At 42.4% G+C, this 24,637-nt stretch overlaps 1 protein-coding gene across 1 annotated transcript in view; it reads left to right on the top strand.

Annotated features, from left to right (window-relative positions):
• The first annotated feature begins 620 nt into the window (after nucleotides 1–620).
• LOC144014127 (neural cell adhesion molecule L1.1-like) overlaps nucleotides 621–24,637 on the top strand; it is a 43,785-nt gene continuing 19,768 nt past the window's right edge. The window contains exons 1-6 of the mRNA XM_077513685.1: nucleotides 621–769; nucleotides 19,298–19,553; nucleotides 20,974–21,085; nucleotides 21,622–21,791; nucleotides 22,192–22,314; nucleotides 23,789–23,959. Of these exons, the coding sequence (XP_077369811.1) occupies nucleotides 19,430–19,553; nucleotides 20,974–21,085; nucleotides 21,622–21,791; nucleotides 22,192–22,314; nucleotides 23,789–23,959 (700 nt within the window). The 5' untranslated portion in view covers nucleotides 621–769; nucleotides 19,298–19,429. The remainder of the gene's footprint in view (nucleotides 770–19,297; nucleotides 19,554–20,973; nucleotides 21,086–21,621; nucleotides 21,792–22,191; nucleotides 22,315–23,788; nucleotides 23,960–24,637) is intronic.

Genomic DNA, 24,637 nt, shown 5'->3' with positions numbered 1-24,637 from the left:
CCACGTGCAAAATGTACCACCAACCACCCTCACTGTAAATCTACTGTCTCCTATCATCCACCGGTAACTATGATTTGGACCAATGGCACCAAATATTGCAAGGGCAAGTCGTTGTTATTTGTCACACTCACATATGCAGTAGAAAGTCAAAATAATTAAAAAAAATTGAGTAAAATAAATTAGTAGATGGTACCAAATCAATAGGTAACAAGGGTGAATGGTCAAAGGTTACAAGTCAGTAAAAATATAAATCTTGGTCTTTACTGTTTGACTGAGGGATTCTTTGTGCGATTCTTCTTTTTTTGTGATGATTTAAAAAAAATACACATGACCATTTTTGAAATTAGTCTTAATTATTAATGCTATAACTTTACATAGCTGACCTTATTTGTCCAGCGTTCCAACCCATTTGCTGCATTTGTAGGTGACACAGAATGACGTCATAAATCACAACATGACCTCCACTGACTGGGCCGTAAAAAAAAAAAAAAAAAAAAAAAGAGAGAGAGAGACAGAGGGAGCAGACGGGATGGATGGAGATGAAAGTCGAGGAGGGAGGGAAGAGGGCTGGAGGTGCCGGGGGAATACATGGCGAGATTGAGATGGAGAAGGAGAGGGAGGCTGATGTCATCTGGATGGGGCGGCCAATGAGAACGCGGGGAGGAGGAAGGAGGAGACGCAGCGCTCAGACGGGCGTGTTTTATGTGCCGCCGCAGCATCGAGCACGGAGGAAGGAGAAGAAGAAAGACTTCAGGAAAGGATTGGAGAGGTGAGGCAGCATCACTTTATATACTACGCTGTATAAATTATATAGATATACAGTCCTTTGTGTATGTGTGTGACATGTGACTGTATGTACAGTATATGTCGTGTGTGTGCGCGTGCGTGCGTTCAGGCTGTGATGACTACTCCCATCAATGATACAGTAGCAGGTATATGAGCATAAGAGGTGCGCACTCACTTCCTGACTGTCGTGCTCCACTTTTATCTTGCACAGAAGAAGGAGCGTCTTTTAAGCCCCAGAGGCTCAAATGGAACCGTTTTACAGTTTAACGCACTTCAGAAAAATATGAATTATTACAAATAAATGTGATAAATATATTGACACAGGGCAAGAAACAAAATAGAGGAGCGTGCTATAGTCACAAAAATATTGACTAAAACAGTAGTGTTCATTTTTTTCTTTTTTTTTCTTTTTTATTATTGGATGATAAACACTCCTGTTATCTAAATTACATTAAAAACAATTGTTAAAAAAAATAAAATAAATTGTGCCCATTGTATGTTTGTGTGCTAAACTGATGTGAAAAAAAGGTGTTCTTGTGTGAGAATGTGTTTATTTGTAAATTCAGAAACTGCAGCATACTTTGCCATTTCTTGAGTTCCTTGTGTCGCAAATGTAGCATGTATTGGGAGGTATTTGCAAATTCAAAGCATCATTTTAAAAATATGTAATAAAAAGGAGCAAAAAAAATATGGCCAGCGAAAGAAATTGGATCCAAAGATGTGATTTACATTTGGGTTAACAGAGCATTTATCATCAATATGCATTCATAATGTGCCTCGCAAATTAACATTAGATAGCATTCATGCCACTTATGATAATTTAATAGCAACCAAAGTGATCACAGCTATTATCTCCATATTGCTAAGCCAAACATTCTGGCAAATACATACACCTAAAGCACTTTTAGTTTGAGTGAAATACATATATTAAATCAGCTTTCCTGTAGATATTATACACGTTAGAAATTGTAAATTGGTCACAAGAATGTAAACGAGAAGAAAACTATAGCGAGTGATATGTCAATAAATAGGCAGCAATCAGCTCATCTGTAAGAATTGTGCGCTGGAGACAGAGTGTCACTGCATGGTTCGAGTCCCCCATTTTGTAAAAATGGATATTAGTTATTGGATAATGCTAGTCAGCTGCTGGCTACTATTGAGGTGCCCTTAAGAAAGGCAAGGTCCCCAGCTCAAGTGGGGCAGAACTGGCTGATTCTCAAACTCTATTTAATATTACAGTATAAGTTGAATTTCCCTTGTATTATAATGAGATCAGTAAATTACAATACAAAAACTAACCAAAAATAGAGGAACACAAACTGGAGCACAAGTGCCATTTGTTGATGACTCTGAAAAAAATATATTGATAATAGCAGGCTACAAGACAACAGGAAATAATCGAGTGCACTTTCAAGGGATGACTCCAACTCATTTTCCGTATTTATTTATTTACTTATTTATTTATTCCAAATGTGTTCTGGTCGACTGCTTGGTCATGCAGTATGGAACATTTTTACTGTGCAATAGAGGAGTTTGATGTAGTGACAGAATGAGGTTTGGGAGGGGCCACATTCAAGAGCGGAAAAAGCAACAACAACAGTATAGCAAATGGGAAAGTAGAAAATGGTGACAAGGAAGTTTGTCAAAATAATATATCATGTAAGAGCTTTGTATTTCAGGAGGAGCTAAGTTTAGCCGTGGTTCTTACGGAAGTTAAGAGTAGCTGAGTAGAAATTAAACACGTCAAGCTAACAAAAAATAAAAATAAAAATGGAGGTCTTGTTGCGTGAAGATTAGAATTATGTTTCGCAAAGGCGACATACACGATAGCATCTTTCTTCTGCTTTTTAAGGGTCATGTTTTAACCACTCATGGTATGCAAGCTCCCTCTAGTGGCACACAAAAGAATCACTGAATTACATATTAAACCTTAATAATGTTAACAGATTCCTATTTTTATCAGGGTGTTAATGTTGAAACAGTGCAGTTTACAGTGGATTGACTGATGTTGACAATTTGTACAGCTTGTTTCACCTCTGCTGGCGGGTACTGCGTCACATTTCGGTAACTTCTGTTGTGGCACAAAGGGGTGGGGTTAGACAAAGTACAGTGTGGCGATTGGTGGACACCAAATGGCCAAGATGTCCTTCATTTACTGTGTCAACATCATTGCCTTTGTTGACCTGGCCGCCGCACCCTTTTTGTCCGCTGGTGTCTTGACTCCTGAATTCCTGCCATGCCTCCCGGGTAACTTTATTTGAGATCCAAACACCTTTTTTTTTTTTTAGGAAAGCCCGTGAGTCGTCAGGATGATTTGTTTGATGAGTTCAAGATGGTTGTGAAAGCTGATCAGACCATGGTTGAGAATGAGCGAAATGGGGGCGGGTTCTGTACTGGGCAGTTTGCGTCAAGGATCATCTCTGTGGATTAATTGATGTGCTTGGCAGTGCTCATTTATGGCAGCAGGTTGAAGCTAGCTTGCTTAGCATTTGTCGCAGCTTTGATCAGATGAGAATGCTTTTGTCTTTCGTCTTAGTGAAGCAGCAGAAATTTTATCCCAGAACACTTAAATTTCATTCCAAACTCATTTTAGAGCTGGATTGGAAAAATAAATGGCACCGGGATGATTTGATTTATAAATAAATAAATAAATAAATTAAATAAATAAATAAATAAAGTAGGAAGCACTTGCAGCTAAGACTGTCCATAATGTCCATCCATCCATCCATTTTCTTGACCGCTTATTCCTCACAAGGGTCGCGGGGGGTGCTGGCGCCTATCTCAGCTGGCTTTGGGCAGCAGGCGGGGGACATCCTGGACCGGTTGCCAGACAATCGCAGGGCACACAGAGACAAGTCCATAATGTCTACTAACTAGAAATTTGGGAATGGTTGTTGAAGAGTTTATGAAGAGCTTTGCGAAGAGTTTGTACAGTGTTTAGAGCTTGTGAAGAGCTTTGGGAAGGTCTGGGAAATGCATTGTGATGAGTTAACTTGGGAAGAGTTTTGGGCAATGCATGCAGAGATTGTGAAGAGCATTAGCAAAACGGTTTTTTTTTGTTTTGAGCTTGCTTGGCAAGAATTTCAGGAAGAGCTTAGAATGTACCTTGTGAAGAATTTTGGAAGCGTATTAAGCAGTGCTTGAGACAAGCTTGTACAATACAGAGCTTTGGGAAAAAGGGATGTTGTAGAGCTTGGAGGTGGTTTAGCAAGAGTTTATGAAGAGCCTTGTAAAGTGCATTGTGAAGAGTGTATAAAACTCGGTAAGAGCTTTGGGCAGTGTATACAGAGATTCGTGAAGAGCATTAGTAAAAGGTTTTGTGTTGAGCTTTGTAAGAACTTTAGGAAGAGCTTGGAACTTGTGAAGCGCTTGGGGAGAGTTTTGAAAGGTGCTTGAGACAAGCATGTACAGTAAAGAACTTTGGGGAAAATGCTTTGTGTAGCGCTTGGAAGTCGTTTGGCAAATGCTTGTGAAGAGCTTTGAGAATAGCTTTTGAAGAGCCTGGGGAAGTCCTGTTAAGTGTGTTGTGAAGAGTTGAAGAGTTATAAATCTCGGGAAGAGTGTGCAGCAGTGCATGCAAAGGTAGAGAAGAACATTGGTAAAAAAAAAAAAGTTTTGTGTTGAGTTTGGTCAGAACTTTTGGAAGAGCTTAGACAGCACCTTGTGAAGAGCTTAGGAGGAGTTTTGAGTTGCTTGTGGAGAGTTTTGGGGAAAGGTTTTGTGTAGAGCTGGAAGTCGTTTGTCTAATTATGAAGAGCCTTGGGAAGATCTGGGAAGCGCGTTGTGAAGAGTTTAGAGTAGAGTTCGGTAAAGAGCTTTGCATGCAGAGATTGCGAAGAGCACTGGGGAAAAGCTTTGTGAAGAGCTTTGGAGCCTGTGTTGAGTGGCAAGAACTTTGGTAAGAGCTTGTGAAGAGCTTCTGCAGAACTTTAAGAGCTCATGAAGAGCTAATGGAGGAAGGTCTTGGAAGTGTCTTGTGAGGAGTTTGTATAGCGTTTGGGAAGTGCTTTGCGGGAAAAATGTGTTTCACTTGAGAAATGGCTTTGTGGGGAGCTTGGGGAAAACTTTGGGAAAAGTTGGCTAGTAATTTGTGACGAATTTGTGTAGGTATTGGAAGAGTTTTTAAAGGTGTTTGAGATGAATTTGTGAAAGGTTTTGGGGGGAAGCTATGTGTAGAGCTTGTGAAAAATAGTTGAGAAGAGCTTCTGAAGAGCTTACAGTACGAAGAGCCTTGGGAATACATGGGAATTGTTTTTTGAAAAGTTTGTAGATCTTTGGGAGGTGGGCAAAAGCGAATGAGTTTGTGAAGATCTTGTTAAGTGCACCTGTTGCTCTTTAAGGGCAACAAATCACCAAACCCTTACGAGTCTGTGGTGGAGGAGTGTGTGTGTGTGTGTGTGTGTGTGTGTGTGTGTGTGTGTGTGTGGGTCAAATGGAGGCCTGGCTGGAGAAAATGAAATGATCTCCCTTACCATCTACATCCGCGCCCCTTCTTTTCTTCTCTGATTCATCATCAGCTTCTTTGAGTCTTCTTGTGTGGAGCGTTTCTGCTCGTGTAGAAAGACGTCTTTGTGCGGCGGGCCCGTGCGGAATGTTTGCTTCTTCCGACCTGATCCGACTGTTAGCCCCCATTAGCTGGGATCAGCGCTATTACAGCTCCTCCGTGCCGTTTGGCTTTTAATACCCTCGGATGCAGCTAATAGAATGCTTTTAAAACACACACACACACACACACACACACACACACACACAAATGCACACGCACACTAATAATAAGACTACTTTTGTGATGAGTGCGCTGGAGCCATGACAAGCATCCGTTGACCAATAACGAGAGAAACAGAAGCTTGTTATGCTGACAAACGTCTTCCTGTCTTCATGGTGGTTGCGAAATGTCCCGAAAAGTTTGTTAGGCTCGTCTGACATTTAAGACAAAATGTTGCCCACATTTTTCTGGACTTCTTCTCTTGTTCTCAACCGATGCATTCCGTACAAAATGTAAGCGTGCTCATTGTCAAGTGTGTCAGTTTAGATGTCATTTGAAACCCCAATTTGAAACCCTCACGCTGACTTAAAATGCTAACGTTCACATCAAACGCTTATTCGAAACCCTAACATTGCCTTCAGACTCTCCTCTCAAACCGTAATCCTGGTTTCAAACACTAATATGCACTTTAACTCTTGTTTGAATTAAGTCTCATTTGAAACCTAATTTTTACTTAAAACCCCAATTTGCAACCTTAATTTTAAAAAATCCTCCTGTTTTTTTGGCCTAAATATAGAAGCCTCTAACTCTAACACTGTCATGAAACCCCACTTTAAACCCTTTGCCCTGCCTGAAACCCTACTTTTGAAACCTTAACATCCCTTTCAAACCTTACTTAGAAACCCTATATTTGACCTGAAACCCCGTTTTGTAATCCTAACCTGAAAAATAATCCTGGTTGGTAAACTTTAGTATTACCTTGTCTTTACACCCTAATCTGAAACCCTATCTTGAAACCTTATTCTGGTTTGTAAGCCTAAATATTATCGTGACTTGAAACTCTATTTTGAATCCCAAATACTGCCTTTCAACCCCAACTTGAAACCGTTATCCTAATCTGATATCCATATTTTGAAACCCTAAAATTCCATTCAAACCCTAATTTCCTTGTTTGGAACCATAACTTCATCTTCATATCTTTACTAGAAACGGTAATCCTGACATTAAAACCTATATTGAGACCATTGCCCTGATTTGAAACCTTACTTTGAAATCCCGTCCTTATTTTGAAACTTTAATTTGAAACCCTGCCTTTTACTTGAAGCCATAACTTTGGCTTCAATCTCTATTTTAATCCTAACCCTTGCTTGAAAGCCTACTAATATCTTGGAACCCTAATTTTAAAGCGTAACGCCATCTTGAAACCCAATTTGAAACCCCGCTTCTAACTTGAAACCTTAACCTTAGCTTCAAACTCTAATTTGAAACCTTGTTTTGTACCCTAACATTTGTGTCAAACTCTCATTTAAAACCCTGAACCTGTTAGTAAATTGAGATCCTCACCTTGATTTGAAACCTCAATTTGAAACCCTAATCTTGATGTGACACCAAAACTAAGCTCATAGTCAACTAATAAGTTGAATGCCCAATGCTGGCTTTAAAACCTAATTTGAAACCCTAACCCAGACATAAGCCCTCCATCAGAACAAACTAAACTATCAAAATATTTTACAATCACTGTGTCTGCTCCAATCATAAACTATTCGTCTTGATGTGTGCGTGTGCTTGTTAGACGCAGGGTGTGGCCATGCGGCGGGACAGAGAGGGGGGATGGGAGGTGAAGAAGGAGGGGCCGTGTGGGGGATGGGCCAGCACTGGCTGCTGCTGCTGGAGTCGGTGGTTACCATGGCGACAGGGGGTGATGACGGGAAGGCATGCCGGCTCCCGGCAGTCGCACAGGCTCACTGAGGTTTTTCCGCCGATATGACGAGATCATCATCATCATCCGAGTAGGGCCTACTTTCCTTTTCCGCCCAGGGAGGGGTGCCGGTGGCATCTTGAGATCTTCACACTCACAGTCTGGGCGGCAAATCTTTTATGAGGTCATCAATGAATGTAGAAAATAATGCTGTAGTGAAAGATCAATGAAATAATATTTTAACACTGGTCGGAAACCTTAATTTGAAACCTCAACAATGTCTTGAACCTCACAGTTGAAACCCTAAATTGGATAAAAAGCTTAATTTGAAACCCTAACCCTAGGTTTGAAATCCCAACTCTTGCTTGACAGCCTAATTTGAAAACCTTGAAGACCCTAACACTGTTTGAACTGCAAATGTGAAACTGCAACTCTGGTTTCTAACCCTGAATTTGAAACCCTCACTCTAATTTGAAACCCCAACTTTTGCTTAAAACTACAAATCAAAACCCCAACGCATGCTTGGAACACCAATTTAAAACTCTAACCATGGCTTAAAACCCTAACTGATGTTACAAAACCTTATCTGAAACCCCCAATTTAGACTTGAAACACTAAATTAAAATTTTAATAAACCCTGCCTTGACACACTAATTTGAAACCCTATCCCTGGTCTAAAACCCTCATACTGAATTTAAACCGTAATTTGAAAACCTACCTCTTCTTCATAATCCTAACTTAATTTGAAACTTTTGAAAACAATGTCTTGAGCCCCAAAATTTAAATTATAACCTTAGCTTCGAACTCGAATTTGAAACCCTAATGCAAAAACTTAACCAAGATTTAAATGGCAAACTTGAAACTGTAACTTAAAAATCTAACACAGGCTTGAAACCCTAATTTTAAAACTAGCTTGAAAAACTATTTCAAACCCTAAATTGAACTCGTAGCTATTGATTGAATCCTGAAACCCTCAACTGACTAAAGTGCCTCTGCAATACTCAAATGTAGAAAAATAAACAACAAATAAATAAGCACAAATTAATAATAATAATAAAAAAAAAAAATCAATTATTGTACCCGAGTCATCAATACTGTTGATGCGGATTGTTAATCGTTAACAAGACGACTCGGAAGCCTCGCCGGCTAAATGTCAAAAATCAATCTGCGCGAGCAATATGCTAGTCAGCAGTGCGTTAATGGCATTGGTTAAGTGCACGCTTGGTTGCCACGACAACGGGACTTCGCGATGGTTACATGATATGTTTCAAACTGAAAACATCGGCGTGCACTTCGTAGTGCGCATACGTTGATGGATGTCTTGTATGGGTTGCCCACAGGGCTCCAGCTGCTGCCATTGCGAACCCCCCACCCAACCATCCCCCCCGTGCCCCCCCACCCCCACCCCCCCCGGGCTGAGGCTAATAGACCCTTGTCCACGCTGCTATTGTTTATGCAGCCACATAGTGTCACGAATGACTGACTTCTGCACTGCTTCATTTGTCATGCTGAGAGATACTGAGGGGTGTTTTTTGTGTCTATGTATGCAGCAAGGTTATTATAGTTGACAAAAACTGCCAAAATAACTAAAACCAAAATTGAAAAACTTTCTCGTTAACGAATTAAAATAGGCCTAAGTTTATCAAAGAAGAGTGCTTTAAAGTAGAAGTCAACCTTAAACATTTCTTGACAGTAACATATATTAGCCTCACTAGGGTAAAAATGACATTCTGATTAATATTACATTTGTGGAATAAGAGTTATGAAGCAAAATCCAGCCGTTTTTATCCATCTCAGGGGGGGTGACCATTTTGCCACTTACGCTCCACTGAAGATGACATCAGTGTTGCTCAGGTAACAACCAATCACAGCGCGGCGTCAGAAAACTGGTGATCTGTGATTGCCTGAGCCCTGAGCGACTGTGATGTCATCTTCAGTCGACAGCAAGTGGCAAAATGGCCGCCCCGTGAGATGGATAAAAATGGCTGGATTTTACTTCATAACGCATATTCCACAAATGTAATATTAATCAGAATGTCACGTTTAGACTAGGTCACATGTAACATATTGTTGTCAAGAAAATGTTTGGGGTTGACTACCCCTTTAATAAATAAATAAATTAATTAATTAATTAATTAATTAATTAATTAATTAATTAATAATGAATTGAAACTCCATTTTATGCTTATAAAATTGACCGTAGATGCCCTCTGTTTACTTTTTGTCACTTAAGTGTGTGAAGGCTGGTTTGATACATGAGTTTTACGGCTGTAATCTAGGCAAAAGATCAAACAGTCGCTTGGGTAGTTTACTGTATTACACAATACTTATTGTAACCATTTTTTTTTTTTTTAATCTTGCATTCCACAAATACAAATAAAAACAAACTAAATTGACAAATGCAAAATGTTATAAATGTGGTCTGCAGCAACAGTCGGAAAAAATAATCACTGTAAAATCCAAATACGTATACAGTGTTCCCTCGTTTTCCGCTGGGGTTAGGTTCCAAAAAATACCCGCAATTAGTGAAATCCGCAAAATAGTTAGCTTAATGTTTTACATTTGTCATAAATGTTTTAAGGCTCTAAAACCCCTCACCACACAGTTTATAAACTTCTCTCATTTGTGCATTTACATCTTCTCACATTTCGCTCTTATTTAAACATTCTCAATGTTCAAACCTTCATAAATTGTATAAAATAAATACATTAAAGTAATAATAAAAAATGCATGCAAAATTGCACTAAACAAAATCCACGATACAGCGAGGCTGCAAAAAGTGAACCACGTTTTAGCGAGGGAACGCTGTATAAAATAAATAAAGCATTTCACCTCCAAGCCGCCAAAATATACTTGTGGTTAGAGCGTCACATGACTTAGCCAAATGTAAATAACCTCTACATCGACAACTTCAACCAACAGTATAACATTATAATCAGAAGCTAACCCTGACTGCTAATCATAGTCGTGATTCGTTTGCATGCGTGACTCAGCGGGGCCACGCTAACTTGCATGTCAGCATCAGGAGGAACTTGGGCTAGTCACGGCTTTTATTTGCTCGCTCTCGTTTTTTATGATGACTGCCGCATTTTTGATCGTATAAACAGACTTGAAACCTTAACAATTGATTTAAAAAAAAAACATCTTAAAATCAGAATTTTGCTCTAATTTTGAACCGTAACTGTAACTTGGATCCTTAATTTAAAACCGGAACTGGAAACCCCCCCCCCCCCTCCGTGAGCCGGCACCTTAACGTGGTGGAGGGGTTTGCGTGTCGCAATGATCCTAGGAGCTATGTTGTCTGGGGCTTTATGCCCCTGGCAGGGTCACCCATGGCAAACAGGTCCTAGGTGAGGGGCCAGACTAAGAACGGCTCAGAAGACCCCTATGATGATAAAAAATTTTGGAGACGCGTTTCCCTCGCCCGGACGCGGGTCACCGGGGCCCCCCTCTGGAGCCAGGCCTGGAGGCGGGGCTTGCTGGCGAGCGCCTGGTGGCCGGGCCTGCACCCATGGGGCCCGGCCGGGCACAGCCCGAAGGGGCAACGTGGGTCCCTCTTCCCACGGGCTCACCACCGGTGGGAGGGGCCAAAGGGGTCGGGTGCAGTGTGGGCTGGGTGGCGGCCAAGGGAGGAGACCTTGGCGGACCGACCCCCGGCTACAGAAGCTGGCTCTTGGGACATGGAATGTCACCTCTCTGGCAGGGAAGGAGCCCGAGCTGGTGTGCGAGGCCGAGAAGTTCCGACTAGACATAGTCGGACTCGCCTCCACACACGGCTTGGGCTCTGGTACCAGTCCTCTTGAGAGGGGTTGGACTCTCTTCCACTCTGGAGTTGCCCACGGTGTGAGGCGCAGAGCAGGTGTGGGCATACTTATTGCCCCCCGGCTCGGCGCCTGTACGTTGGGGTTTACCCCGGTGGACGAGAGGGTAGCCTCCCTCCGCCTTCGGGTGGGGGGACGGGTCCTGACTGTTGTTTGTGCATATGCACCAAACAGCAGCTCAGAGTACCCACCCTTCTTGGAGTCCGTGGAGGGTGTGCTGGAGAGCGCTCCCTCTGGGGACTCCCTCGTCCTGCTGGGGGACTTCAACGCTCACGTGGGGAATGACAGTGAGACCTGGAGGGGCGTGATTGGGAGGAACGGCCCCCCTGATCGGAACCCGAGCGGTGTTCTGTTATTGGACTTCTGTGCTCGTCACGGTTTGTCCATAACGAACACCATGTTCAAGCATAAGGGTGTCCATATGTGCACTTGGCACCAGGACACCCTAGGCCGCAGTTCGATGATCGACTTTGTAGTCGTGTCATCGGATTTGCGGCCGCATGTTTTGGACACTCGGGTGAAGAGAGGGGCGGAGCTGTCAACTGATCACCACCTGGTGGTGTGTTGGCTCCGATGGTGGGGGAAGATGCCGGTCCGACCTGGCAGACCCAAACGTATTGTGAGGGTTTGCTGGGAACGTCTGGCGGAATCCCCTGTCAGAAAGAGTTTCAATGCCCACCTCCGGCAGAGCTTCTCCCTTGTCTCGGGGGAGGTGGGGGACATTGAGTCCGAATGGACCATGTTCCGCGCCTCCATTGTTGAGGCGGCCGATCGGAGCTGTGGCCGTAAGGTGGTCGGTGCCTGTCGCGGCGGCAATCTTCGAACCCGCTGGTGGACACCAGCGGTAAGGGATGCCGTCAAGCTGAAGAAGGAGTCCTATCGGGCCTTTTTGGCCTGTCGGACTCCGGAGGCAGCTGACAGGTACCGGATGGCCAAGCGGAACGCGGCTTCGGCGGTTGCTGAGGCAAAAACTCGGACATGGGAGGAGTTCGGTGAGGCCATGGAAAACGACTTCCGGACGGCTTCGAGGAAATTCTGGTCCACCATCCGGCGTCTCAGGAGAGGAAAGCAGTGCACCATTAACACTGTGTATAGTGGCGATGGGGTGCTGCTGACCTCGACTCGGGACGTCGTGAAGCGGTGGGGGGAATACTTCGAAGACCTCCTCAATTCCACCAACACGTCTCCTTTTGAGGAAGCAGAGTCTGGGGACTCTGGGGTGGGCTCTCCTATCTCTGGGGTCGAAGTCACTGAGGTGGTTGGAAAGCTCCTCGGTGGCAGGGCCCCGGGGGTGGATGAGATCCGCCCGGAGTTCCTAAAGACTCTGGATGTTGTGGGGCTGTCGTGGTTGACACGCCTCTACAACATCGCGTGGACATCGGGGACAGTGCCTCTGGATTGGCAGACCGGGGTGGTGGTCCCCCTTTTTAAGAAGGGGGACCGGAGGGTGTGTTCCAACTACAGAGGGATCACACTCCTCAGCCTCCCTGGTAAGGTCTATTCAGGAGTGCTGGAGAGGAGGGTCCGTCAGGAAGTCGAATCTCGGATTCAGGAGGAGCAGTGTGGTTTTCGTCCTGGCCGTGGAACAGTGGACCAGCTCTACACCCTCCGCAGGATCCTCGAGGGTGCTTGGGAGTTCGCTCAACCAGTCCACATGTGTTTTGTGGATCTGGAGAAGGCGTTCGACCGTGTCCCTCGGGGAGTTCTGTGGGGGGTGCTTCGGGAGTACGGGGTGCCGGGCCCCTTGTTACGGGCTGTTCGGTCCCTGTACGACCGTTGCCAGAGTTTGGTCCGCATTGCCGGCAGTAAGTCGGATTCGTTTCCGGTGAGGGTTGGACTCCGCCAAGGTTGCCCTTTGTCACCGATTCTGTTCATAACTTTTATGGACAGAATTTCTAGGCGCAGCCGAGGAGTGGAGGGGTTCCGGTTTGGTGGCCTCAGCATTGCATCTCTGCTCTTTGCAGATGATGTGGTGCTGTTGGCTTCATCAGGCCGGGACCTTCAGCTCTCACTGGAGCGGTTCGCAGCCGAGTGTGAAGCGGCTGGGATGAGGATCAGCACCTCCAAATCCGAGACCATGGTCCTCAGTCGGAAAAGGGTGGAGTGTCGTCTTCAGGTCGGGGATGAGATCCTGCCCCAAGTGGAGGAGTTCAAGTATCTTGGGGTCTTGTTCACGAGTGAGGGTAGGATGGAGCGGGAGATCGACAGGCGGATCGGTGCAGCGTCTGCAGTGATGCGGACTCTGTATCGGTCCGTCGTGGTGAAGAAAGAGCTGAGCCAAAAGGCAAAGCTCTCGATTTACCGGTCGATCTACGTTCCAACCCTCACCTATGGTCACGAGCTGTGGGTCGTGACCGAAAGAACGAGATCCCGGATACAAGCGGCCGAAATGAGTTTCCTCCGCAGGGTGTCCGGGCTCTCCCTTAGAGATAGGGTGAGAAGCTCGTTCATCCGGGAGGGACTCAGAGTCGAGCCGCTGCTCCTCCGCGTTGAGAGGAGCCAGCTGAGGTGGCTCGGGCATCTGGTTCGGATGTCTCCTGGACGCCTCCCTGGGGAGGTGTTCCGGGCATGTCCCACCGGTGGGAGGCCCCGGGGAAAACCCAGGACACGCTGGAGAGACTATGTCTCTCGGCTGGCCTGGGAACGCCTTGGGATCCCACCGGAGGAGCTGGTTGAAGTGGCTGGGGAGAGGGAAGTCTGGGTTTCCCTCCTGAAGCTGCTGCCCCCGCGACCCGACCCCGGATAAGCGGAAGAAGATGGATGGATGGATGGAACTGGAAACCCAACCTAGCATGAAACCCAAATTTGAAATCTTAACCATTGTTACCATCATAATTTGACATGCTAATTTTAAACCCCAACCCTTAGCATCGTACCCTAATTTAACCAAACCTTAACAAGAAAGCTAACCCTTGCATGAAACCCTAATTCGAATTTCACAATTGTTACTTCATGTTAAAGATGAGATAGCTCTTAATATGAAAAGAAAAATGCACTGAGCTGTCACCAATGTCTAACAAATTATGCCATCTAGTGGCAGAAAAATGACCTCATCACAAACCAATATCACACTATTTTTTTTTTACAGCACAGTACCTCTTTTTAATTTTAACTCAATTTTATGAATTATTATAAAATTACTGTATCGAGGACTACAAAATGCAGCCATATTTCTATTAGTTTAACCTTCTCCCCCCACTTTTATGTTAAAAGGAAACAAAACATAGAAAAAATGTTTTATTGTACATTTAGAACAGATATAAAATATGTGATTAATCGTATTATACCATTAAAGTCGTTATAGTTACGATTAAAATTTTTAATCGCCTGACACCCCTATTTAAAACCTTAATTTGAAACCCTAAACTGTATTTGAGAGCATAATTTGAAATACACATTTGGATTTGTATTGTATTTATTTAATACATATAGCCTATACTCGTATAAAATAAACATTTGTTGTTTTTAAAATGAAAAAACATGACATCTCATAGAATTTTTTTTTCACCAAGCTTTTGTTCAAAATCTGTCAGCTTTTGCTAATTAGCATCATACACACACACGAACACGCATGCACACAGGCCTTCGGGCAGACATGTTAATAATCTCAGAGGTGCTTTATTAAAATGACACTTGCGTTTCATATTCATGAAGTCTGATACGGACACACGCACGGACGCACACACACATGGTAAGCATGGCACTATGATCATGTTACGATTGTTTGGGTCTATTTGACAACTGTTTACGTATTATAATTAGGGTGAAATATCTTTTGTTTTTCCCCCTAACATTTATTTTAACATCAAAATCAATAAAGTAAGACAAATAAATTTCTTATGAATACGTAACAAAGAACAAAACAAAGGAAGAAAATGGTTTCAATCTGGATCAAAGAACAAATACAAGATTTTTTTGTTGGATGTTTTTTTTTTTTTTTGTTTGTTTGTTTGTTTGTTTGTTGTTGTTTTTTTAATTTCTTTTACCGTTTGAGTCACTTTGGCATCAGAAATAAAATGGCATTGCACATCTGTTCACAATCAGCGAATATTTGGACAAAAAAAGCACACATGTATTTTTTTTCCACTTTTATTATCATTTTAGCTCTGGCGGCGGGACAATATATGACTTTCTAGTAAAAAGCCATCATAGTGTTGCTAAAATAGAAAATCAAATGGTGAACTACGACTTCAGCACACTTGTGTATACAGTAATCCTTCATTATTTATTTTATTTAAAATTACCCGCACACACACACACACACACACACACACACACACACAAATGACATGTTATTATTCTTTTGTATAGCGGCTGTCCATTTGACATTCTGACATTTTGTTGCCTTTGAGTGTATGAGTGTGTGTGGATCCCCCCCCCCCCACTTCCCATAATCTCTTTCCACACTTCCAGATTCTTGCCTGCAGATCGGAATCTATCAATGAGTTAATTTCTCGCTCCGTCAGGCACGATTCATCCACCTGCACCCCCCTTTTACTCTTGGACCATAATGTCCCCTGCAAACCCCACGATACACACGCACGCACAACCTCAAACCCAGAGCGCCGCCCCCCCCCCACCCCACCCCCGCCGCCCTGCCGATTAAACTGTCCCACCTGCACCCACCCTGCCTTCTCCCCTCAAGCCTCGCAACGAACCGCCCCTCCGCTTCTGCGGGACGTCCCAATACACCGGCAGGGTCGAGGGGCCGCGGCTCGGTTTATATTTAACATTAGCCCAGCCCAGATTGGAGGAGGGGGGGCCCTTCCAACATTTTGACAGGAAAGCTCCTGCTTTGTTATCTTGCGTATGATGACAACATTATTTACAAAAAACAAACATTATTGTCTTCTGCTGTTCTGCTCAGCTCCTCAGGTCATGCAGGACTGCTTGGAAAGTTTTATTTTATTTTATTTTTTTATTTTTTTTATGGTCTTCATAACAAAATTCCCAAATTAATGGTTGGATATCCTCCTGACTACAAGGAAAAAAAATGTCCAATCATGTTTATTTTGATATTCCCCAATTGTGAAGTAACTGGAATACTGCAAAATACATTTTTGACAAAAAATAAAATAAAATAAAAATAAGCTATGATGTGTCCACTACAGAGGACATTTTTTTTAAACTTAAATGCTAGGCTCAAATACAGTTAAAATAATTCAAACAATACTTTAATGTGTTCTTAAGAGTCTTACAAAGCACATGCTAACAACATTTAAAGCCTAAATTTGTTCAATAAAAAGTGTTATACACTTACTTTTCCTCGTTCCTAAAAAGTGCTTGCGCTGAGGGAAGCCATTTTCTTTTATGATGCAATCAAAGGTAGCAAAGCCCTACATATTTGGTATCATTGGAAAGCTCTGAATGTCCTTGATAGAGCACAAAAGGAGGTTAATTCAATTGTATGCACTGGGTGGGAGATATTAAGGTTTAAAAAACGTCCACTACAGAGGACAAATTTGAATTTCTGGTATTCAGGAGGTTTAAACATAGCACTCTCACGTCAATCAAATTTTGTTTCATCTCAAATTTGTGGAAAAGGGATAATAATAATAATTTTTTTTTAAAAAAAGCTTCTTAGTTTAATGGATTAAAAGAGTGGAGCAAGTTTGTATGAGTGTGCACGCTCATTAATGCCATAAACACACTATGTGCCATCATGCTTTTTTCACCCACCAATTTTCTGGTTGTAAAAAAAAAAAAGAAAGGATATTAACTGTGACTTCCGTTTAATTTGAATATTCATTCCCCCCACCCCCCATAATAGCTGAAGGGCATAGTGTGTCAGTCAAGGCTAGTTAATCAATTCACAGCCATGTCCACACAAAGTGATATTTTACAAAATGCAGATTTTTTTGGCTGTGTTTTGTTTCCCCTTTGTCCGGTTTCATCTGTTCATCGGGGGCGAGGCCAGGGCGTGACACGAGGTCTTATCATTTAATCACTGAGCCGCCCAATTACATTTGCACCACAACTTTACAATACATTTTATCAGATGCTGCTCACCCTGATAGCTAAATGTGCACTGATTTTGTACTGACACTGCAGCTCTGCTTACCTTTTTTTTTTTGCTTTGACATGATTGTACTTGCATGTTATCTGCTTTTGCTTGTAAAAGGCGGCTGTTCAGCCAGCCAAGCTTCCCAAGTTGTGAGCAGAGAAGCTCACATAAATTAGTCGAAAAACATTTCCTCGATTGGTTCAATCTCACACTTGAAGGGTGAGCAGGGACTCCAAATGTGCACCTATTTATTTACAAGGACACTAGAACATGATTTTTGCATATGTCAGGTTAGACCTTGCATGTTCCAAGTCGAATATTTGAAGCTTTCCACTCCGGGCAGTAAAGCTTTCATCGGAAGAAGAATGTTTACTGGCGGGATCACGTCCGTTTGATTGGATTTCCATGAATGGACCCGCGGGCCACTTTGAAGGGCCTCGGTGCTATTTTTAGCAAAGGGCTGAGAGGATTTTCCGAAAAAGGGATTTGCACGTTGAGTGTTAAGATCATCCTGCGCTTTGAGTCAAGATGTGCAAAAGTAGCCAACTTCCATTTAAAGGCAAACAAGAGTGATAGCTTCATTGCAGTCGGATTTTTTCATGTTCACTTTGACAAGCTTTTATCAAATATATCCATTCATTATTACAATGTTTTTTCTTTTGTGTTAAACTTATATGATTTTTTAGATTTTATTAAGTAGATGAATTTGAAAGGAATAATTTCTAATTCATGTAATTAATAAAATATGTTTCAAAATATTCTTCTTCTTCTTCTTCTTCTTCTTCTTCTTCTTCTTCTTATTATTATTATTATTATTATTATTATTATTATTATAACAGAGCACCCCCCCAAAAAAAACAAAAAAAAACAACAACAAACAAACTCACTCCACATTGCCCCAATGCAAGAGTGAATGCTTATTTGTTCCCTCACATTGACTAGCAACCAGTCCATTGTTTGTCTCCATGTGTAGTGTAATTGGCTCTCGGCCAGGCTCTTGTCAACTGGTTTAGATGAGGACAAGCACTACACACTAAAACATGCTGGGTTGTTGTCCTAACCCACTCGCTGAGTAGCTATGGACTTTAAGTAGATTAGGGTAATTATTTTGACCCATCGGATTAGGTTGAATTTTGAATTTGGGTGGGCTGAAAAGTGGATGCTGCTGCCCATTTTGGACATGTTTATGTACTTGTAAAGTTCAGATGGGAACTTTCACAGGTTCTTTTATCTTGAATGCTCCCTATACTACTACTACTACTACTACTAATAATAATAATAATAATAATAATAATAATTATTATTATTATTATTATTATTATTATTATTATAACCAGGAGACTGCATATTGTAACTTGAACTATTTACTGGATGCGAGAAAGATCGAGTATACAGCTGTAGAAGGTCTAGTCTAGTCAAAATGTTTTCTACTCTTAATTGTCTTGACCACCCACCCACACGGGGGATGGCTCAGCCTAGCCCATGTGAAAATGTGTAACATGATGGTCTTATCTGGTTTCAACCAGAAAAGTGTGCCAAAATGCAGATCAATAGGAAGACACCAAACCAGGACAGGTCACAGCGACACTACGGCCTAGCTCAAGTCACCTATTTAATCATTTTAAGAGGCCTAATCTAACATACTGAAGTTGAAGTAAATTTCATGTAACATTCTGCGAACACGTTGGTGACAGCTGGATGGCTCAGGAGGTAATTGCTGACTTTGGGCACCGGGATCAGGTTTGAATCATGAGCAGGGTGGACAGCCCACCCCCCAAAATGGCAAGGCTGCGTCAGGATCGGCATCTGCTGTCGAACCGTGCCAAAGATATTGTGTGCGTGAGTGACTTGCTGTTCCAATGACAGGGGAACATTGTTTCTTCTTGTAAGAAAATGTTGGAAATAAAAATTCTGTTATTTTGAAACCACGGCTACATTGATAATATGGTAACCAAATTCCTGGTAGTACTCATCAATATGTGTAGTTCTTACTTTTTGTTGGATCAAAATCTTAACTCAGTGCTGAGTCAATGTGCTGGGTTAGTTATTTTACCCAATTTGGACTCAGTAGTTTTAAGTAGTTTCATTTTTGTTCGCTATAAGGACAATAGCTGTGAGATATATACTTCAAATAACGATTAATTGAACATCATCTGATAATCTGATTGACTTCAATGGCCTCTCTCACCATCTCTCCACCTCCTGCCCCCTAAACCATCTTCCCTTTGTTCTATGGGTCAAACACCCCTACCCCCTTTTGTCTTCTTTCCTCCTCTTCACAGGACGAGACCGCCAAAGCGCCACCTTAGATCTCGCCGTGACGTCATTACCAGGAGGGTCCCAGGCGGAGAAGGCGTGTGTGTGTGTATGTGTGCGACTTGATGTATGCGTGTGCATCAATGGGACATTGAGACATGTGTGTGTCAGTGGCCCTCCCCCTCCCCATCCTGCCCTTCCTCCTCCTCCTCCTCCCTTTGACCTTCCTCTCGCCATCCACACTTCCGCTGGCTCAGGGAGCCCTCGTCATCCCGCAAGGCTGTGAGTATCGTGACATCATCTCAAACTGGGAATACTGGGAATGCGGTGTATTGATACAGTACCAGCTGAGGTGTTGGGCCAAAAATTGAATAAAAACACAATGCACTTATCAATGATTGTACAGTATATTAGTATCAGTTTGAAATGAGGCTACTATTAGGTGGTGTACAAAATATCGTTATCACGATGAATGCATCACATCATCTCTAATCTTATCAAAAAAATGTGTCATCCAAAATAATGGTATCATAATGTATGTTGCATGTTATCTATATGATGAGACTGTATCAATTAGGCGAGGGACAAAATATTGATATTGAAATGTCTGAAGCAGATAATTTAATACTGTATACAGTGTTCCCTCTCTGCTTTGCAGTTTGATTATTATGGCTTCACTCAGCATGAGCGTGAGGTTTTCAATTGTTGTTGTTGTTGTTTTTTTATGTGCACATTTGTGTGGGTGTGTGCGCGTGTGTGCGTGCGTGTGAATCTGTGCTCATTAATTCACCTGAACCCGAATAAAAATCCCATACCCTTCGTCCTTAACCGGATACCTCAGTCTTGCCAGAGTCGTGAAGTTCAGAAGGTCAGGAGACCAGAGGAAAGATCAAAGGAAAGAAAGATGACGCAAATCCAGCACCAACCAGACACCACCTGCCACCCACATGGCTACAAAACCAGAATCTTTGACCAACCCCAGAAACCTCTAAATTCCAACAGATTAGGAAGATCTCAAGAGACCAGAGGAAAAACTAAAGAAAGGAAGGAAGGATAGATGAAGCAGAGTGAGTTCTTCTTCTCCATAGTCTGTCTTCTACATAGAAGACAAAGAAGAACTTCCACCAGAAGTGCAAGGATTTACAGCATTAATATTTACTGTATTCTTTGTTTTAAAGGTTCAATTTATTAAGTGTAATAAGTGTTTAGGAGGCTGGGAAGAGTGTAATAGGGGCTTAAATCCCCCACTCCCCCTGGGGGGGAAATCATGCAAATTATCTCCTGGGAACACTGTAGGCTAATATCAATTAAAAAAAAATGTTCAATGATTGTATTTTATCATCATAATACTACATTACCAATAATTGCTACAAAATATTGATATTGCGATTTATGTATTGCATTGATATCTCTTACCATTCAGCAACAGTAGTTTTGGTTTTGCTAAACGTTTGCCTTCTTGCCTTCTTTTTTTGGCTTCCGTGTGGACAAACAGACAAAGTGAACAACAGTAAGTGACTCTCCTGTTGCCACGGTGGTGTGCAAAGCTTAATTAAAAAAAAAACATTTTTATGCTACTGTACTATGTATTTTGTTGGCAACACCTGCGGCAAAGCTTAAAAATGTGCAAGTTGTGAAATCATGTTCTTTGTTTATTAATTTATTTATTTATGGTGGGATTAAACTTTTTGTGTGTTGTCAGTTTCGCAGCCTCCTGTGCTCACGGAGCCTTCTGAGGTGATGACATCATACACGGTCTTCTCTCGTGATGACATCAATCTACCGTGCGAGGCCTCCGGCAACCCGCCGCCCACGTATGTTTATCATTGACTGAAATGTTGCAAATGAAATATCAATCCAAGCCACATCCAGTCATCATTTCCTGCATACTGTTTGTCCTCGTTATGTTTGAATACAGAATGCATACATTATTGTCCTTATTGTTTCATGTATTAATGCATTTTCATGTCTATTCATCTTGTCATTCTATTTGTGGCATGTATCCTGTTATGACATTTGGTGTTTCCACTCAATTTCATGTTGCTTGGTCAAATTGGTGATATAGTTCCCCGGTTCTTTTTTTTTTTTTTTTTTTCTAATTTTAGTATAATATTAAACACAATGAAGAGGACCATTGTTGTTGACTAAATTGAAGTCTGCACAAACAAAAACAAATGAATATGCTATTGAAGACACCTAGAGTGAAATGAGTTAACATTCACAGCAATAGGACACTCAGCGGGCTGTTTGCCTCTGTTCGTAGGCCTTTCTGTTACCACAGCAACAAATGTTCCCCTAATTAAATGACATCACTAATGAGATCATCTCTCCTCCTCCCCCCATTCGCTAGTTTCCGCTGGGTGAAAGATGGCCGGACGTTCGGGTCGGAGAGGTCGGGACGCGGAACGCTGGAAGTCAGCGAAGACGAAGCGCTGGAGTTGTACCAGGGAACGTTCCGATGTTACGCCTCCAACACGCTCGGGACTGCCATGACGCACACAGTGCATATCAATGTGGAAGGTGAGACACTAACAACTTACATACATAACCAACCTACTAAACTACCAAACCAACCTACGCATCCAACCTAACAGCCTACCCATCAACTCACTTCCTTTGCTACCTACACCGTCTACCCACATACAAAACTACATATCCAACCAAGCTAGCTAGCTAGCTGCCATTCTAATCAAACTATCTACCGATCTACCTTGAGTATATCTATGTATCCATTGTAGAGCTATTGCACAAGCTGTCACATGACCGATGAGAGACCGGATGTACAGTAACATACACTTGAATGACTCAGTGAGGTTGACTGGGGCCACCTTTTCTGCGCTCTCATCTCTTGTTGCCGTGGTAGCCATTTCCAGGAACTAGAGCAGTGATGTCAGTGTGCGTGTGCGCGTGTGTGTTGCAGCCCAGCCAGTTCTGCTGAAGCAGCAGAAGTTACGCCGGGAAGCGTACGTGGGCGAGAGCATGGTGCTGTCCTGCAACTCCCCACCGAGCTCCACCCCGCCACATATCCACTGGATGGACAAGCGTAAGTTTGGAAAAAAATATATATATATATATATATATATATATATATATATATATATATATATATATATATATAAATTGAAAAGTAGTTTGATTGTTAAAATCCTGTATTTAAAAAGTGCCTTTTCCATAGTGAAACTGGCAGACAGCGCCTTTAATGAAAGGGTAGCTTGACGGTGCAGTGTGAAAAGACCTTAACTCATTCAAACCCAAAAATGTGTACATTTTTTAATAATTTGTCCGTCACTCCCAAAAACATATTTACTTTTATTTTTTTTATGCGAGAGCATACAGAAGGCTTTGATGCAGCTTCTGACATGGAGAGGTGGCTTAAAGCAATCATAGTTATTACAAAAAACGGCCAGCAGGTGACAGCAGAGTATAAGAGATCAGCCAGGGACGATGTTGGAACAAGCACTTTTTGACAGTGTTTTTAAAGAGATAGTTGGGATTTTTTGACATGAATCTCAATTTCATCCTCACCTCCAGTGTGTGTGATTAGCACTGACTTACCCCTGACAGCGTTCTGTGACACGAGTTCTGGTCCGGTGTTGGACGAGAGGAAAATAGTCCAGCAAGCTGGCTGGTGTCACGGAAATAAAGCGTTTTTCTTCTAAAAACAATTTGTGTTCAAAAGAATGATACATTTGCACACTAAACTCCTTTCTGAAAAAAAGTCAGATTCCATTACCAACAGGCACTGCTTTTCTGTTCGTTCGTATCACTGCGCGGCGCCATGTAGACAGTTAATAGACGCACAGCAGACAGCTGATAGTCGCGCCTTCCGCCTTCGAAAAGACAAACAACTTGTAGATTCGTGCGCCGCGTCTATCAGCTGTATGCGGGGCGCCGCGCAGTGATACGAACGAACAGAAAAGTAGTCACCGGTGGTAATGGCGGCTGAATTTTTTTCCGAAGGGAGGTTTGTATGGAAATGTATCACTCTTTTGAACACAAATTGTTTTTAGAAGAAAAACACTTTATTTCCGTAACCCCAACCAACTTGCTGGACTATTTTCCTCTCGTCCAACACCGGACCAGAAATCGTGTCACAGAACGCTGTCAGGGGCGAGTCAGTGATGATCGCACACACTGAAGGTGAGGATCAAATTGAGATTCATGTAAAAAAATCCCAACTATCCCTTTAACAGGAATGTGATTATTGATGAAACCTAGCTCTAATCTAATGCTAATTGCTTGCTTTTTATAGCAGTAGACCACAATATTCTGTGGGCCTTGCAAAATCAGTCAAAATCCAGTAATCCACTTCACTTCCAGCCATTTTCACTTGGGAATTGGGGTTTGGTTCGTAGTTTGCTCGGATTCGAAATAAGGGTTAAGGGTTAGTCAGAGAAATAAGGGGACTATGTGTGTTACGTTAATTTTAGTAAGAGCAAAGATGCACTATAAGCTGAGTGTTGTTAATGTCAGTGTGGACTCGGTGTGATTGTCCAGTCTGTGTTTACTTGTTGCAGGGCTGGTGCACATCAGGCAGAGCGACAGAGTTATGGTCGGCCTCAACGGCAACTTGTACTTCGCTAATCTGCTCAGGAGCGACAGCCGAGAGGATTATATCTGCAATTCCCATTACATTGCAGCCAGAACCATCCTGCCCGACACTGCCGTCGCCCTCACTGTGCTGCCAAGTGAGTGCACGTACAAACACACGCATGCACGCCAGATATCGATGCTGCCATACAGTGCGTCAGTATCACTAATTCTACTGATTTAGTTCAAGGGGGAAAATATCAATGCACATGAGCTGCATCATAATTGCTAGTGGTAAAGTACGTTCAATGGTGGGACAAAATACAATACCAGCGTGCACCGTATCACTATCTAATAATATTGTTAATTAGAAGGGCTAACTTGAAAAAAGAAAAAAATCAATATTGGCATACACAATATTATCTCTTAACATACAGTGTCATTTAGCGGATAAATCAAATATTGGTACTGTTGTGTGAGCGTTATCCTTTCCCATTCAACATCAGTTATTGGTAATGGGTGAGGTAAAATATCAATAGGACAATGTGCAGTGTGATTGGGGTGGGACAAAAATATCGATATTGGTATGCACCATATCAGTTTTACCACAATGAAATTGGCAGGCAAACATACAGCAACAGTTATGGGTGGGACAAAATATTAATACGGTCATGGACAGTATCATCTCGGCATACAACATAAATTAGGGGTAGGATTAGGAACAAATATGCACGTAAGCACACACCGTATTGTTTTCTTTTCCTATGCAGCATCAGTTAATAGTGCGACAAACTATTGATACTGCCATGGAGCATATCATTCCTGCATTAGGGACT

The sequence above is a fragment of the Festucalex cinctus genome, chromosome 2 (genome assembly GCF_051991245.1).
Source record: "Festucalex cinctus isolate MCC-2025b chromosome 2, RoL_Fcin_1.0, whole genome shotgun sequence".
Lineage (NCBI taxonomy): Eukaryota > Metazoa > Chordata > Actinopteri > Syngnathiformes > Syngnathidae > Festucalex > Festucalex cinctus.
This window is presented reverse-complemented; position numbering and strand designations above follow the sequence as displayed.